The 18288-nt window shown below is 42.2% G+C and overlaps 1 protein-coding gene across 1 annotated transcript; it reads right to left on the reverse strand.

Moving 5' to 3' along the window:
• Positions 1 to 2129: 2129 nt before the first annotated feature.
• On the reverse strand, positions 2130 to 18085 carry wdr43 (WD repeat domain 43). Its single transcript, XM_071471125.1, has 18 exons — positions 17814 to 18085; positions 16802 to 16936; positions 16190 to 16311; positions 13963 to 14083; positions 12386 to 12504; positions 12154 to 12256; positions 11740 to 11804; positions 11261 to 11420; positions 9238 to 9324; positions 8952 to 9077; positions 8627 to 8776; positions 8215 to 8301; positions 8082 to 8113; positions 7819 to 7882; positions 6980 to 7093; positions 5174 to 5243; positions 3428 to 3486; positions 2130 to 3274 (listed from the first exon to the last, which is right to left on the reverse strand). The coding sequence occupies exons 1-18, from the start codon at positions 18018 to 18020 to the stop codon at positions 3122 to 3124; spliced, it is 1974 nt and encodes a 657-aa protein (XP_071327226.1). The 5' UTR covers positions 18021 to 18085; the 3' UTR covers positions 2130 to 3121.
• Positions 18086 to 18288: the final 203 nt, after the last annotated feature.

Here is an 18288-nt window from a genome sequence, read left to right on the forward strand (position 1 = left end):
CCCACCCACCTGGACCCACCATCCAACCATGCAAAATGAGTCAAACAGAAGAGAGGCTCAGCCAGCTGACAACTAACAACTGACCTGTTGTTACTAGAGCTCCAGAGAGAAGCCTGAGAGATGTAAAACTACACTGATGGTTTTTGGTTCTTAAAACCACAAATATATTTTCTTATGGACATCAACACTTCAAGTAAAAGTGTAAAATATGGGACCTTTAACTCTCCATCGTGTTAATTGAGGTCACTGTTTCATGATTTCGAATGTAACCATTCCTTGCCATATGCTTTCTTTTTAATGCTGGGCTGATACAGGCTAAAAGATTTCACTGTTTTCTACTCTGACTTTTGTTCTTCTGTTTGTCCTTTTTTATCTTGGCATGTTTGAAAGTTTATTAATAGATGTTTTGTCTTTGTTTGCATGAAGGAAATTAAACATAGTAAAATAAAACATGAAAATAAAAAGGCTGGCTCTCACTCAGTGGTTGTTGTGCAGTCAGGTCTGATTCATTCACTCAGTTTTAAGTTCCTTACATACTGTAGCTTCCTGCCAAATCAAGTCCTGCTTCTCCAAAAAGGATGATACCAAACTATATCCAAACCAACACAAGACTGCACTTTCCCATTTTCTGTTTCACAAGTGCACTCGTGATGTGAGACGGTTGGAATGCAGCCCAGGCTCCTGGGGTAAGAACAAAGAACAGCAGCAGGTGAAGGCAGGACGGATATTTGTCCTATACTGTAAAAAATGACCTGTGCTCTCAACCTACATCACAAAGTGAGGCTTCAGCACAGGAGAGCGTCCTCCTCCCCTCTGATTCAAATCATAAATTCACTCCATTACGCAAATTACATTCTGATATTGTATATGATCACTGACAGGTTCAGACTCTTAGAAGAAATACTAAGGGAAAATTTAGGTTAAAAAAAAGAAAAATATGAGCAAAAGCAGAGCCAACAACAACAGCAGAAATAAAGATTTCAAGGTAAATGTATAAATCCTTCATATTTTTCTGCCTGTTTCTTCAGGCACTTTGAACTCTTCACTTTCAATTCATTTTGTCACAAAATACATTTGTTAGATAATAAATAACATTCAGCAAGATTTTGAAACATTAATCCTTAAACCAGCTGTTGTAACTGTAAACTCCCACCTACAGCGAGCTATTTTCAGAGCAGCTGCTTCGACTAGTAATATAAGGAAAAGCACAGAACTACAGACCAATGAGGACTGTCCGTGTCTTCCCTCCCTTCAGGACATTTACTGTACCTGCAGCCGACCCCATCACGACAGACACCAACCACCCAGCTCGTGTCACTCTCAAAATACTTTTTGAAAACACTTTTGTTGAAGCACAGATCTCACTGCATCTGCTTCGCCAACCTTTGAGGCTGGACCGGAGAACCTGCGGGAGCCACGCAGCAGGTGAGAACTGCTCAACTGATGCTGTGTGTTTTCTCCTGCACGGCCATGGGGGGCAACACTGGGCCTATTCCACACAGAGGTGACATTCAAGCTCTGTCAAGTGTTTTCAATCAATACTTTTGTTTTACATTAGGGAAAAACATGCACAGGAGCTGGTTGCTTATGTTTTTTCCTACTTCCTAGATATTTACAGCGCAGCAGAAACTGTGTTATTGAAGATTTAAAGTTCATGAGGCGTCTTGTGGTCCTAGATTCACCGTCACCTAGAGATTTCCCCAGTATCATTTTAGAGTATTTCTGTTTGCGTTGGGCCACTGTGGGCGATGATGCGTATATCAGAACTGCTTTATAGTAACACTGGATTTTTATATATTTTTTGCAAATGTGCATCTTTGACACTCCTGTGTGGCAGTTTCTCCATTAAGCTTCCCAACTGATTTTTTTGGAAAATGTACTATAATCAAAATACAGTCTAGATAGTAATATCACCATATAATGTAACATTACATGTTTGACAATTTCATCCCCATTGCCCGCTCCTGGGCTGAACATATAAAGCCTGAAACATCTGTCGAGCTGCCTGGGACATAAAAAAGAAAATATGCCCATAACGTCAAATACAAACTCCACTTTGGTTACTGCCACACCAACATCAAGCAAATTTAAAAAAGCAGCACTTCCCTCCCCCCACCACACACATTAAGCCATTTTAAAAACCCATTTATTCACCTATTAGAGCAAAGTTCACATCTTTTCTCAGTCGCCCCTGTGACTATGGGTTCGTGGCAGCGGACATCAGGACATGCCCAGAAACTAAACGCACAGAAAGAACACAGTAAAAACAAGAGGACTGCAACAAATCCAGAAACCAAAAAACAAAAAAAAAAAAAAAATCACAAACAAACAACAGCTTTCAGGAGACTTTACAGGAGTTCATTTAATCCCAAGGATTTCTGGGGGATAGCTGTAGAGGGAAGAGCTCATACAAACACTTCACTGTACATACAGATTTACATTGTGTGGGGACATGATGTATCGTGTTGCCTGGCAAGCCCACCTCTGGATCGAGCAGTTTTCTGTACAACAGCCGGGGGCCCTGCATCCCAACTCTACACCTGAGCTGTGTTTGCATCTGTGGGCTCTGCTGAACATGGGGGCTTCCAGATGACCTACAGAGTGGGATTAGAGTAGACCAATTACAGACAGACTGCTGTCTCATCTACTGTTAAGCTGGACATACAATATACTCTGATACTATTTATTATATATCAACATTTGGAATGCAGACTGCAGTGTAGGCAAACTGGGAAACCGCCAAATGATCTTTTCAGTCATTTTAATTCAAACTCAGGCTGTAGAGCTGGTGTGCAGACTGATCCGACAGAGCAGGAGGAGAACTTGCATCAGTTTTGTTTTGCAGAATGTTTTGCCCTCCTCCCTAAAATGTTGCACCTGTTCCTCAGACGGGGGAAAGACAGAGAGCATCACGTCACCAACGTTGTGGGTGAATCAAGTTATGGCGAGGCAAGGGGGGGGGGGGGGGTTGTCGAGCTGCCCACGTTTCAACATGTGTCCCTCGATTTTGTAAAACCATACTTTGTTCTGATAAAATCAAAAGCATGAAAATAAAATGAAAGTATATATAACTCTTTCAGGTCCATTTTATGTGTGATTTGTGGCATTTTTTCTTCCTCATTCATTCTTCTTCACTCTCGTTCTCGTGCTCCATGTCTTCCTCTCCGTTTGCTTTGGACTCTGTTCTGCTGTCTGGATCCTCATTTTCATCATCTGCTTGATCCTCCTCATCTTCTTTCATCGTCTCCTCCATCAAGTCTTCCTCTTCCCAATTCTGAGGAGGACAAAAATTAAATATGTCAGTGCTGGACTACTACACTGGACACGACTAATCCACTGGTTAGCCAGTTCCTCCACCTCTTCTGGCATTATTGTCGCAGACTCTTCTACTTTTGAGCGGCCATCTTTCTGGCTGTGTCGTACTTACATCAGAGTCTTCATCAGGAAGACCTTCATCACCAGAGGCCTCATCTTCATCAGATGATTCTGTGATGAGGAAGTGAGGAAAAACAAATCCATTAGCTGATGCTGCAAAATTTTCATTACATCAATAGCTGCACAAACCCAGCCGCATTCAGCCAGTCACCATCTGCTACAAACACAGTGACTGCTCTTTGATCCAGATTTTACTGACTATTCTACTGGTGTATGTCATAACTGCAAATATGTTGACACGCTGAAGAACAGGAAAATAAGCCAGAGCTTATTCTGAAGAATATAAAGACTAAGAATTACATTATGAAACATGACGTGGCCCAAACGTGGCCTTTTTTCCTTCAGCCAAATATGACACAGGCTAACTCAAAGGCTATTTTCCCAACAATGCTGCTGGGTAACAGGACAGGCCTGCACACATTTCCAGTGACAGTACAAAGCAGAGGATGAAAAAGGTCATCGAGAGTTTGTGACCATTATTACAACATGTACCCATCAATTCAGTGAGTGAAATCATTTCAAGTCAGGGACAAATTGTTTTTAGAAGTGCTGCTACATGTTGTGTAAAAGCAGCTGTTACATAACAGATTCACAAAATGTACAATTTTTGAAACTGGCAGCTGCTAATATCTGCATCTCCCCTGGGTGACTGCTGTACATTTATACCAGCCCAAATCTAATCCCATCATCTGACAGCCATTCCTGCAGCTTCTCTAATTACACCGGCTCATGCTACAGAATTATTAATGTTTAATTAATGCAACTCATACAGGCCACAACCAGCACAATCAGAGAGCACAGCAATTGTCTGCAACCCAGACATCAATTCATGAAACCCGACTCCCCAGCCTGTTGTCACAACCTGCACAAACAGATTCACTAACTAGTCTAACTTGGAAGTTTACTGTCAGATTCCCATGTTGGAGCCATAATAAGCCCAGTGCACAGCAGCATCTGCACAGGCCTCTAACAACCTCCTGCTCATCAGCTGACTTCATGAGCTTTTTTTTTTTTTCTTTAAATGGACCCTCACATCCTGGACCGCTGACAGCGGTGCTGCAACGTAAGGCGCAGCTTAATTATTTCATGAAAGCCAATCTTCTACGAGGTTCAATAATGCCTTTTCTACAGTACGGTAATGAGAAATGAGAGTGAACAGAGTGGGGCCTTGTTGTTCCGCTCAAAGGGGAGGATCTGAATGCTGCCGGTCAGGTTGCTAGGCAACAGGAGTCATGTTTGCGTGCAGCGCATCGCCAAGAGTGGCTGCATGATGGGCAACATTGCCTTTGTGAAACGTGACTGATTCAGTGCTGACTTAATGAGAGTAAAACCATTTAAGGTAAACTGACAAGATAATGAATGCGAGTTGGAATAAAGAGAAACGTCAGTGTGACCTGTTGCTCGACAACATGTGTAGGGAGTCACTACAGACTACTACAAATGTGCAACTGATGAGTTTGAGGCTGAAACCAGATCGTTTAATCCTGTCAGCTGCCACTCACACCGCTCACCGTGACTGACTCTTCACATGGACTCAGACAGACCAAGGTTAAGATGCTACACATGTGGTTTGAAGGACTTTAAGGAACTGTGGCGTAACCAAGGCTTTACACAACAAGGACACAAAACTAGTCAGAACGCAAGAAAAACCCATTGTGAATCTGAACCTGTGTTTAACATGTTGTGATTGAAAAACTCAGAACTGAACATGAAGGAGGACACGACAAGAAGAACTTACCCTCTTCATACACCAGCTTAGCTGTGTGGTCAACATCTGTCACTGTGTTACTGCTGTCACTTGTTGCCACCTAGTGGTAAAGAGGAGGACAGACATTAAAGATCCACTGAAGGGTGAGTGCAGAGGATTTGATTTCTTTTCTGGTTTTATTAACCAGTTGCTCTGTTAATTCAATTCATTTTCACATAAAAAGGAGCCTGTGATATAAAACTGAGCCGTGTTTAGTTCAAGAGCACTTTACCTTGAAATCCTCACAACAGACGCTGAATGTTGTACTTTTAAATCACTAGGCAGGAAGAGAGCTAACGTTTAGCTGTTTGCATGTTTTTCATGTTTCAGCAGCGCAGTGCTCGAGGTTTACAGGTTCTCTCCAGCCCTTTGGCTGAACACCTGGTCCAATTAGGGGCAGCGTGTTTACATGCTGCCTTTTTTGGATTAGGTTGTAAGAGCAGAAGTGGAGCAAAAACTGATGTGACTTCACGTCAATGGTGCAAATAAATAGCAATTCTTTCATTTAAGACTGATCCATGACATTCATGCAGCTCCGCAGTGTTAAACGGCTGGTGAGGTGATTCTCAGCCCCGCATTGGGACAATTTACATCTACGTCTGAATTGTGTGGATGTCACACACACGCAGCCTATCTGAGGAGACAAAGCAGCGGTGTGTTCACAAGCTGAGTGATTGCTGAACAAATTCTCCTCAAGGTCGGGACTATTAACTTTGCATTTTCTGAACGGATAATGGTCGTTGTAGGAGAGGTGTGCCCAAGGACTGAGGGAAGCGCAAGTTTAAACTCAAGGTTAAAAATAAATACAAGAAGTTGACTGACAAATTTATTCAGTTTTTCCAAAGTTAAATTAAAAGAAACCTTGTGCAGCACAAACACACCACTAACTATTTGTTATTCAACATAAATTTCCTGCAGGAGCAGATTTGCACAAAACTCACTGCACTTCCCCGGTGAATGAATACTGAACTACGAGTAATTTCCGGACTATAAGCCGCTACTTTTTTCACACGCTTTGAACCCTGCAGCTTAAACAACGATGCGGCTAATCTATAGATTTTTACGGGCTAACAGCCTCCAGGGGGCGAAAGTGACATTGAGAGTGACAACGAAAGAGAGACTGAGAAAGTGTGTGACGAAGTCATTCTGAGGCTGTTCAGTTCCGACACTGAAGACGACGACTTCAGTGGTTTTAGTGCGCAGGAGGAAGATGAAGATAGGGATCAGTGACTTTTCTGGTAGGCTAACGGCCTATGGCTGGTAGGCTGGTAATTTTTTTTTTTTTTTAACCAGTCGTGTTACTGCTGTGACTGCTTGTTACTGCCGTGTTACAGGCACTGTTCGGAGAAAAGCACTTATTGAAATAAAAATAAAAAAAATCTTTCTGTGTAAATATCTGATGTTACAACGTGGACACCTGCGGCTTATAAAGAGGTGCGGCCTATATATGTACAAATTCTTTTTTCTTTTTCAATTTAGTTGGTGCGGCTTATATTCAGGTGCGCTCAATAGTCCGGAAATTACGGTAAATGTCTGTATTATGACCTTACACAAACTGTTCTGTTGCTCCATTCTCTTCCACAGTCGTAGTGAGCTTGGCCACAGGTGATGTTTTGGGTCTCAACACATTTCACAGCTGAATTTCAAACAACGGTGAGTGGAGCAGCACTCTGTATTTAAAGGCTGCTGCCGGGCTCTATAGCATCGTCCCTCCTATCCAGTTCATATGTCTAACACTGTTAGAAAACACACAAGGCAGAGATACTGTGCCTGTTTTCTTTCCATGACAAGACCCACCTGTGTCATCAGGAGATACAGTTTCCCATGCAGCTTTGTCAGCTTGTGGAACATCTTCACTCTGCTCTCAATCATGTGATAAAGCACACCCAGCTGGGTGACCAGGTCTGGCAGCTGTTGGATACACAGATGGATGAGTTGAAGGTAAAAAGCACAAAACACACAAACAAGACAGCACCTGATGAGGAACCCTTGGACAAGGCCTCGCCCCCTCAGTTTACCTCTGCTTTCATGTAGCACACACACTCAGCCAGACACGAGACTTCACTGAGCATTTAAAAGTGTCACGAGTGGATGACAATCCTCACATGGGGGCGAGGGAGGAGGGTCACCAGAAATTAGGCCCTCTCTTGTTAAGATCAATAACAGCAAAAGCTCTGTCTGTATGGGTGACACAGGGGCACACACATAATTTTAAAGTCAAAGTCGGCTGACAGGGTGCCCAGAAATCAATCATTTCCTTCACCGTGTGTAGTGTGTCATGGATATTCAGCTGCTGGTTGTGGAGGTATTTTGGTCGTAGTCACACAATCACATACACGGTCAGAGGCAGTGCTCTAACCTCTGCTGCGTGGTGGAGGTAATGACTGTAGATTCAAAATAAGATTAAATACGAATGTCTGCAAATGGAGACGACATGCAAAGACGGGTGCAGTGTTTGTTTGTTTGTTTGTGTGCCTGTGTGGTTTAAACTGCTGTGTATGGTGCTTAGAGGTAATCACAATATGTGCTGTTGGGATCATGCAGAGCCTGAAGTGCACGTCCGTACGGGAGGAAGCAGAGCACGAGTCAAACGAGCAGCAACAAACTAGAGGCTGGTAGCTTCCAACGGGACTCACCGAAGCCAGGTATGATGTGTGGTGCATGAGCACGGCCTTGAGCCACCGAACCATTAGAACTGCCCTGAAGGAAGGAATAAATGTATGCTGTTAAGTGGCAAACTTGCTTCTTGATTTTATCTTTTCACAAGGTTTTTACACTAGAAACTAAAAGCAGTGTAACAAATATCAGTGACAACTTTATCGACAGTTTCTAACATGTACAAAAACTGAAGTAAAGCCAGTTAAACACTTAAGAGTCGACCTGTGGAGCTTTCACTTACGTAAAAGGATGCCCTTGAAGCCTCTTTGTGATCTACAGAGGAGGAAATAAAAGCCTGGTTAAATACAAGTTAACACAAATTTAACCTCTGATATCTGACACAGAAAAAAAATACACAGAAAATTGACACTCACCTCTTCCACCAATGGTAAAACAGCAGGGAGGGGTAACCGGGCAACCGTTTTCTTTATTACCACCTCTTTGCGAGTCTGGAAAACTTTCTGTCAGAGACAAAGAAAAAAAAAAATGATTAAGATTTGACGATTTCAAAGCAGATGTTCATGTTTACATCTAGGTGACATGAATATATTAACATGTTTGATCTTATGGAAGCCTGAACATCTGAAATGTAATTTCAACAACATTTTTGGGAATGAGTTAAAATTTTCACAACACAATCAATTGGAGTTTTGGCTGGGATTACATTTTTTTCTGTTTCTGAATTTTCTGAATGGTAAATGAGCAGAAACAAACCTGACTTGGATGAAAAACCAAACTAACCTGAATGTTTTCTTTCAGATCTCAGACTCAGAGAGGAGAACTTACATTTAGGATGTTGCTGTCATTGCTCTCCAGGCCCTGCACCAGCAGCACTGCAAAATTGTCTGTCTGTAAAGAGGCCGTCCCTTTAGGAGCTCCCTTCTCAGTGGAGACTGTGGACAGATCGATTTCACCTAGTCGCTCCGCTATGGACATCTACAGAAGAACAGAGTTATTTTAGGTAAGTTTCAACAGGCATCATTCAGATCTGTTCACATGGATTTATCCATCTTATCTACGGCTCTACCTTTAGCACATCACAAAAAACTAAAGTCAAATCTCAATGAGCCACTGTTTGGTGCATCATCATTATCATCATCACTGATCCCACCTCTTTGGTGTCTGTGTCTTTTTTCCTCTTCTCTGATCCCTGTGAGGTTCCCTTCACTGGGGCTTGGTGTCCAGGAAGCCCTGGGACCAACACTCGGCTCTTGGCGTTGACAATCGGGGTTTTAACCTGAAAGAGCCAACACATTTCATATTATTAAGTTCAGTCACAGATCAAGTTTAAATTCATCAGAGATGCTTGTGGATCAGCAAAATAATAACCATCTGAAGAACCTGCTCACACCATATTTATCTTTTTTTCTTAAAGAGAATGAAGATGTAATAGTTACCTTGGAAACTGTGGTTTCCATGGAAAGGGACAAGCTGGTCTGAACATCTCGGGTCAAACACACATGTCTCTCTGCTGTGTTGATCTCCTGTAAAGATGAGAAGAGAAAAGGTGGCAGGTGAGTCTGGAGTCTGGTGAGAACGCTGACGTGGTTCCTCTGAAATGTCCGTCGCTGGTGAACGTGTCTAAACTGGACAATTCACCAATAAAAACAAAGAGTCTGAATTTCACTCTCCTCACTGTAGAAGGCCGACACAGACCTTCATCTAACAGCCAACGCAGCTGAGATTTATCAGCTCTACACTGCCATGCATTAAAGATCACTATTTCAACACGCTGCTGTTTCCCTGGGGACAGTTTTAGTAGCTGCGCACTCAGCTGTCACTCACCAATATAATGTCACCATGAATCTTATTCAGAGGAAGCTCTGTGCCTTGCAGCAAAAGTAGTAACTCAGTCCTAATAATCTCATATAATGAAAGCTTATTAAGCAATGTGAAGTTGAAGGGACAAGCATGTTTCTGATTCGCTGGAATAATGCTCGAGTTTTTTTGCCCTGTCGCTGTAGCACAAGATGATGCACCTGGAGGATCAACTCCACTACATTCAAAACTTTATATTATTAATGTTATTCCGACGTCTCGGCCCGTGACTGAGAGTGACCAGGTCTTTGCTGTTAGAGACCAAACTGTGCAACAGTCTGAGATCAGACAGGCAGCAATATGTGCTTTTGTTATCAGAAAGCTTTTATGAATGTTTTGATACATTGTTGTGTTTTATTTTCCCACTACACAGACATTTTATATTTTTGTGTAACTTCCCTCTGTTTTATGACACGCTTGTTTTTAATTGCTGTTTTTTTCCCTCTTTCTTTTTATAAAGCACTTTGTAACTTTGTTAAGTAAAGTGCTACAAATAAAGTTTATTATATTAATAACTTTAGGAAAACCTTTTGCAGTCAAATATTTCTCTAATTACACTGTTTTTATGCTGCTGTATGTGTAGATGAACCTCTGCTACATCAGCTGTAAAAAAACATGGCTGCATTTCTTCACAGTGGTCTGACCCACAGCAGTGTTTCCTCTGCGCTGCTAAAATTTCATGTTTCATTACTATTCATGACAAAATGTAACCACCACAACTTGCACTTTCTACACAGCGCACAGCTGAGTGGGGCCACTACGAAACTAACTGGACCATGTCACTCATCTTCTAACAGATGTTCAGCAGCCCAACAGGCTGTTTGTGAGTGTGTGTGCAGCAGCTGGCATAAGGCGACACAGACCTCCTCACCTCTCCTAATTGAAGACCTTGATTTATGTAATCTGCCTTATCTTTGTTAAAGTGGAAATATAACATACGAATCAAAATTGAGTTAAATAAAGCGAATGCTTTACCAATGCTCAGAGCAAGGAAAAGGTTAAAGTTAGAAAATGGTTCCTAGACGCATTAAAACGACTCATTCCGTGGAGGAGGACAGTACGACAATGTGCAGACTTACTCATGTCTGTTGGGAACAGCACTGAACCCCATATAATCAAGGTATGAATAAAACTATTTCAATTTGTTTGTGCACACAGAAAAAAAAGAGCTCAAAACATTTGGAGAAATGTAATAATATTTGAAGCGTGGGCCTATCATGACTGCAACACACTAACATCATGACTCTAAGCTTGTCTCTTTCATCTGAACATCGTTCGTGCAAGCAAAACATCCATTTCATCACTTCTCAGGTTATTAATATTAATTTATCTGAAGTGTAATGCTCAAAATGTCACGCTTATGTTTGTTGTTCTGCCACAAATGTTCACAAACAATGTTCAAATGAATGAGGCCAGCTTGGAGTCACTTAAATGTTAATGGTTTTTAGTGTCAGTGTGAGCATACAGTTGTGTTACTACTGGGATGAATCTAAGGTTCTTTTAAGCTGTAGCTCCACTGACATGCATTAATATGGATGGGTAAAAAAAAAAATCCTGGCACAGTGCACACACATGTATTTCCACAGCCTCCTGTGCACTCACCACTTTCTCCATCACAGGCTGTAGGTGGTTGCCGTAGGCCAGCAGCACCGACCGAGTATCAGCTCCGAGGGCTGCTGCCAGCAGGGGGATCGGCAGTGGGGAGTCCTTTGTGTCTGACATCTGCACCGTACACAGGGGTGACAGAGGCTTCTTACAGGGCCTGTGGGGTCAGAGTTTTACACAGGTTATGAGCATGGAAAGTGCACAGAGTTGATTAAAATGTTCTTGGTGAGATTTAACTTGCAATATGACATCATGTTGATTACTGCATCTGGGAAAAGGTAAAATCTCTCAGACTGTCATCTGTTGGTAGTGCAATGTCCCCTAGCAGCTATCATGGAGCAAACGCACCAACTCTGATTATGAACAAATATGAAATGACTGTTAGGCTCCATGAGGAGCTGTGGATCTAAAAATACACCTGTTTTTAACTGTGCAATTCAGAGCTGAGCTGTAACAGAAGTGTTTTAAGGTCTTACCCATTTAAAAAGTGCTCAAAGAGATGCAACTGCCCATCCTTACACACCACTGCCAGCCTCACCGCCTGTAAAACACCACAACACACAAACATTTGCAGAGGGTAAACAGGTAATATGAAGCAGAGCACCACCACCTTGAGAAGATGCTTTAATCCAATGTTCTCTCCAACTAAATTTCTCCAGTTACTGACACTTGATTAGTTATTTCCACAGGATAATGGTCCCCAAATTGGGTTCCACAATGTCACCATGGTTTTTTATCCAACCTGTATCTTTTGTTCAAAATTGGTATTTGATGCAGTTTTGCCAACGTCATGAAGCGACTGCAGTTACTCCATTCCCATGATACAACATTTCAGTATAACCACAGATGTTACACCCCCAGTATTCAGTGAGAAACGTCTCCCCTCTCACCTCTTCCTTGCTGTTGGATGTGACGAGATCAATGTGTTGCGGCTCGTCCGTCAGCGTGAAGGACACCACTGAGTTCTTGTCCTTTCCGTCTTCTCGTACTTGCCTGCGGCGACACAACTTCTCATCAGTACAGTGATAACAAGAGCAAGGCTGATGAAAACCAGAAGAACATTTTAACATGACATGTAATGTAATGACTTGACATCAGCAGCAGCTCAGGATAAGCACTCACCATACACTGAGCAGTCGATCGTGTGCAGCACCAGACAGGAAATAAAGTCCGTTGCTGTCAGGAGGTCGCGTGGTGGCGAAGCACAGGGTCGTCACAGCCGTGGAGTGGCCTGTGAATTTCTGCTCAGTGGAAAAAAGAAAAGGTCAGAGTCATGTCAAACTGGTTTATAATGTTCACCGTTTCTCTGTGGTTAAGCTCAACTTGCTGTAGTTGGAAACTTCTGCTTAACCCATTAAGACCCGAGGCGCCCTCTGAAAAAAATTAAACTTCTAAAATCTAAGCTCTGTTTGAAAACAACCTAAAACCTGAGGGTTTCCTGAAAACCCCGATGTTCACTAAAACCTTTATTACTCAGCCTCTGAGGCAGAAACATGAAATAAAAAACATTTCAGAGCTTAAACCTTTTGACTTTTATTGTAGATCACTGGCTTTCTGTTGGAAATTATATATGGCTGGAAAACCACACACCTGTCAAAATTCTCAGTTCAGTTCTAGAAGTCAGTTCAATTCTGAGACTGGCTCCCACTCGCCAGTCCTCCTCCCCCTCCTCCGACATGTCTGACCCTGAGCCTTAACTAATTGGTTAACTGCTACACAGGTTGAAGTCTGTGTCTGAATCTTCTAAGTCATTGTTTTTGTTGTTTTCATCCAGGTAACTGCTGTAATCTGCTTCAGTATCTTTCCCCTCGGTCAGGTCCATGGTCTGAACCACAACAAAATCACACACAAAAAAAAAAAAAACATACATTTCCCATAATTTCACCCTCCTGTTAGGAATTCCAGCTAATCACAGTGCATTTCATCAGCCACGTATCTTAAAACAAAATAATCAAATCCTACTCATGTACGTCTCGTCTGGTCTTAAAGGCAGAAGCACGTAGACGTCATGCCTGGTCTTAATGGGTTAATTGCAGTGGTTTGTCAAGATTGCAGCTTCTAACACATTTGCATGAAAATAGAAGCTATATTTTCCGCACTATAGGGCGCACTGGATTATAAGGCGCACTGTCAATGAATGGTCTATTTGCGAACTTTTTTCATATATAAAGCGCACCGGACTATAAGGCGCATTAAGCGAAACAAAACAGTCAGATAAGTCATTCAAACTTTATTAAACGCGTTCACAATAACTCAACATTGTTCAAACGTTAATGAGCGTATTCACAATAACTCCCAACCTTGTTCAGTTGTAACACGTAAAAAAAACAGTGATACCGCTAAATCAAATGTTAGCGTATTCACAATAACTCCTTATAGGTCCTTATACACACACACCGTAATATTATGGTGAAGCACAGTATGTATTACTCTGCGACGCTCCTGACTACGATAGTCGTAATGCTGCAAGCGGTGCGGCTTTGTAGTTTACCAAAGTCGTACTAAAACATTTTGACAGAGCGCCGTGAGTGCCGTGTACCACACAAAATCGCTTTAAGGTCAGTAAGCACAACCAGAATTAATCCATATATAAGGCGCTCCGGATTATAAAGCGCCTTATAGTCCGGAAAATACGGTAGTTGACCTCTAATAACTCAACAAATTTAGATGTTAATCTGCTGATTAAACGAGACACTCACCCTGTAAACCTCCTTGGTGTCCAAGTCCCACATCTTGATTATCTGTCCAGCTGAGAGCAGCAGTTTACCATCGTAGCTCACACACAAACTGGTCACTGCTGCACGGTCTGCCTTCCACTTACTGTGTCAGCATGAAGAGACAATGACAGTGGTTGGTGCATGTGTTTATCCATTTAGGTGAAGGTTTGTATTCTAACTGCATCTTTATTGGATTCTCTCTTTTCTTTTTGACGTTACTCAACAGAACCTTCAGCAGTAGCTGCTTTATTTTCCATTACTGTCAGAGCTTCCTCTATTGTGTTTTTTATTGCAGTATTTTTCATATTTAAGTGAAGAGCCTGAAACTTTACAGATACATTCAACAGAGCACTATGTACTGTTGCACTCCACCTGACAGCAGCAGGAAATACACACAAAACGCTCACCACTCTCCAAAACCATTTTGTGGACCACAAATGGGCTTTAGTGAGCATGAAGTGAGGATTCATGGTGACATTACAGGTCATGATACACCCACTGACTGTGCTACCACTATTAAGTCCTCAGGGTGAAATACAGTGACAGTAATACATGATGGTATAGCCTTCAATTGGCTTGTTGGTGTATTTCAGTGCTCACAAGTGAAGTGTTAAGTCCTTAAAATCATGTTAGAGCTGTTAAGAAGTATTAAGTCGCTTCCATGTTCAGATTTTTCAGACTATCAAGCCCGAACTGGCATTAACATCAGTCTCAGGTGATCTGATCACAAGTGGACAGCTCTAAGTTCAGGTATGAACGCAGAGATGCAGTGAGGACACATAGGAGATCTGATCACTCAGACCACATTCAGCAGTCGTCTGGGGCACATTCTTATAGCAGATGCATCCTGGCCACACTGAAGGACCATCTACTCTACTGACGTCCTCTGCAACAGTCTAATTAGTCCTGCCAGTTTTATAAGGGCTAAAAACTTATTTCACTGTATTTTTCTAAAATGGGTTTGGGGCTCTTTTTTTTTAACATCTGGACACTTTAACAGATGAACCCCACTCAAGCAATCTTTGGTAGACTTGCTCATATGCTGGGAATCATCGTCTTACTCACCACTTACATTCACTGGTCAGTTTGGTGAGAGGCAGTGTGGACATGCTTATACCTTACTGTGACCACACAAATATCTTTTCTGATTGACAGATTAACAGCGACTTCAGAATGTGTTCCACTGTATGAATGTAAAGAACACCTGTCGGTCAATCCATTCATATAAAACACTGAATCCTAACGCAGTGTCATGGATGAGTGAACTGCAGAGGAACAGAAATGAACACAAAGCAGCCGGCAGTTTGAATTAATGCTGCCACTGACAGTGAGTTAACAGAGATACTCTGGGTTAAAAAGTCCAGCTGTTGACTGAAAACTGCATTTACACTTTTGCAGTTGGCCTCCCAAATCCTGTCCTAAAACCTTTTCCAACAAAAGCTCCAGACCAGCATTCCTCTCTGCACAAGTATTTTACACAGATATCTGTGATTGATGAAGGTTTGAGGTTTCTCAATGTTGGTGGGGGTGGGCAAAACAGAAGCCTAAGTTGTGAATTTTTACACGTGGGAAAAGTCAAGGCAATCGGTTCAGTCAGAGGGGAAAAGTCACAGCTGTCACTCAGAGTCTGTATGGTGCTGGAGTTTAACAGAGTACTTAAAAAAAAAACAAAACATGATACAAAGCTGTAAACAGTCAACTTTTGGATGTGTCCATGAAAACATTCAGGCTTCTCATTTCAGGGGGACTCTCAGTGTCACCAGTGACAATGACTAAAGAAACTGGCAGAAGGTCAGCTGTGAGTGTGACTCAATGTACTGTGGGTTTTTGTAGTTTAGCAAGACCAACAGAGGGAAGAAATGAAATGTGAAAGCAGCATAAGATGATGTGTTTCTGGTAACTCAAGATCATACGACACGTCTTCACAGTCTCAGACAGACTGATCATCTTAACACCTTCAGATGCACTAAGTGTTTTAAAGTGTGATGCACTGAAAGAATATTTTATTTATTATTTTTCTCCACATTTCATCCATCTACCGGTCTCTCTGGATGTGTTATTTCTCTTCTAAAAGATCTAACATCATCTTGTTTAACTTTTAAGCAAAACAATGTGACTGTGTAGCAGGAAGAACTGCAATATTCCTTTCCATGCTGATTTTTTAAAATATACCTTATACTTATACTTCTCTGACAAAGCAGGTACTGACCTTCGCATCTTTCCTGTCTGCAGGTCCCACTCTATAATATTTGTATCATCTGAGCCACTGTATAATAAACTGTCGTCAGGGTGCCACTGGACACAATTCACTCCTCCACTATGGCCTCCATCCTGGCAGAGAAAGAAAATTACAGTTAGAAGTGATAAACAAATTGTCCCATTATTCAATTCAATGTCCACAGTGTTGGCAATATATCATTTCTGAAACGTCCAGGGTTTCCTACAGGAAAATTGTTAGTCTAAGTAAATCGTACAGTGTCAGAGATGTTGATTGAACTTAATGGTCATTTTGGAGGCCGTAGTTGTTGTACTAGTGGAATTTGATTGCATTATATTACATAGTATTTCTATCTTTGAGACCACAACCTACAGCCTTAATGATGAACATATTTGCCACAGTAAAGCTTAAGATTTCTTACTCTGACATAACAATTCATCTGCAAATTACACATTCTCTGCATACTACAAAAATGTTCAAGGAACTGTGCCACGCAACCTTTCCCAGTTAGACAGAAATACTTTACCAGGTATTATGTGCTTTTTATTACACTTCTATAGGATAAGATGTATATCACAATACACCAATGACTGCCAAACTCACCAGGGTACAGTGCAGTGCTCCCTTTGCTGTACTGTAGATGAGCACAGTGCCCGCTGCTGTGCCCATCGCCAACAGGTCTGCCTTCTCCTCCACCTGCCCCACCTCCGATTTCCTCTTCTTCCTCCGAGGGCCCTCCTGAAACACAGCACATTTGAACTGTTAACCCTACCTACACGTTATGAATAATGACAGAAGAATGAGCATGCATGGAGGCTGTAACATCAATTATCGGCCTATTAACACAGGCCAGTTTGGATTCTACACAAGGACATTGGCTGCTGGTAAAGGCAAATACTCTTTTACTGAAACTTACCAATTCTAATGATAATTTGGGAATTTGCTTGCTGAGCAACACACGGGGTAGTAATGCACATTACTAAGGCAATATATTATGGATACAATAAATCAGTCCCATACAATATCAAAATACGTAATCACTGAATTTTTGTCTTCTCTAAATCTCTTGACTGGTGCTTAAGAGTTTACGAATTAGCATCTGATACGCTGAGGTAAAACTTTTTGAACCTCCCCTGCCCCGAGTGTCATGGTGGCACACGCTCCCGAAGCTTTGACGAGCTAATGCTAACTTAAATAACGAGTTTAATTGTAGTGCAAACGGTCCAAAGACACGGAGAAATGATTGGTCGGATTGATGTCGCTGAGAGAAGTATTCTTTAAAGTTAGTTCACATTAAAATGCCAAGTAAGAACATTGTCCATGTTTTCTTGGACTACCATGTGGGACTAACATGTGCGTCCTGCGCAGCTGTTGAAAGCTAGCTAAAGGCTAACGTGGCTCCCCTGCTAACTCAGTCTGTGTCAGCACACGAAAGCGGCCGCATTAACGCACAGCCGAGGATTTCAAGGCTTCTCGGCACATTCATTTGTGAATAGTAACGCTCTTGTTGTTTCAACGCCCGCACTTCTATATGAAACTCTCTCACAAAGCGCTTGCTGAGGCCTCGCTAGCTCATGTAGCTAACAGCAGGGAATTCCTCATCAGCCCCACGTACCTTGACTGTCCGGCATGGTCCCCAGGCTATGCAGGTACAAGTGGCACTCAAATGGGCTGAAGGCACGTACTCCTGGTGAAGTGTTTTACTGTCTGTGTTCCAAATGCGAAGTCTACCATCCTGGGCACACAATGCCAAGTACTGTCGTGATTTGGGTGAAAAAACGCAGGGTAGCTGCAGCGGAGAGCTGCCAGCATCAGCCGCCATTTCTGAAGCACTGCTTGCGTCTGCGTGCGTGGTTTACACCAACCACGTGTGGCCGTCTGAGGACATGCGCGTTGGCGCGTCAGCAGCGCCGCCCTCCCATTGGCTGCTGCCAGACGACAAGCAGGTTGTTTGATGTTGCCTTCAAGCCGAGGCCACCGCGACAGTAGCTGTAAATATCACATTTTACACATAGACTATATATAAAAAAACAGGTCGATGCATTTACATCCTTTCAATAAAAAAAATTACCACAAAACTGACGGCGTAA

This window comes from Trachinotus anak, unplaced genomic scaffold (genome assembly GCF_046630095.1).
Source record: "Trachinotus anak isolate AG129_WGS33_773 ecotype Australia unplaced genomic scaffold, CSIRO_AGI_Tana_v1 ptg000033l, whole genome shotgun sequence".
Classification (NCBI taxonomy): Eukaryota; Metazoa; Chordata; class Actinopteri; order Carangiformes; family Carangidae; genus Trachinotus; species Trachinotus anak.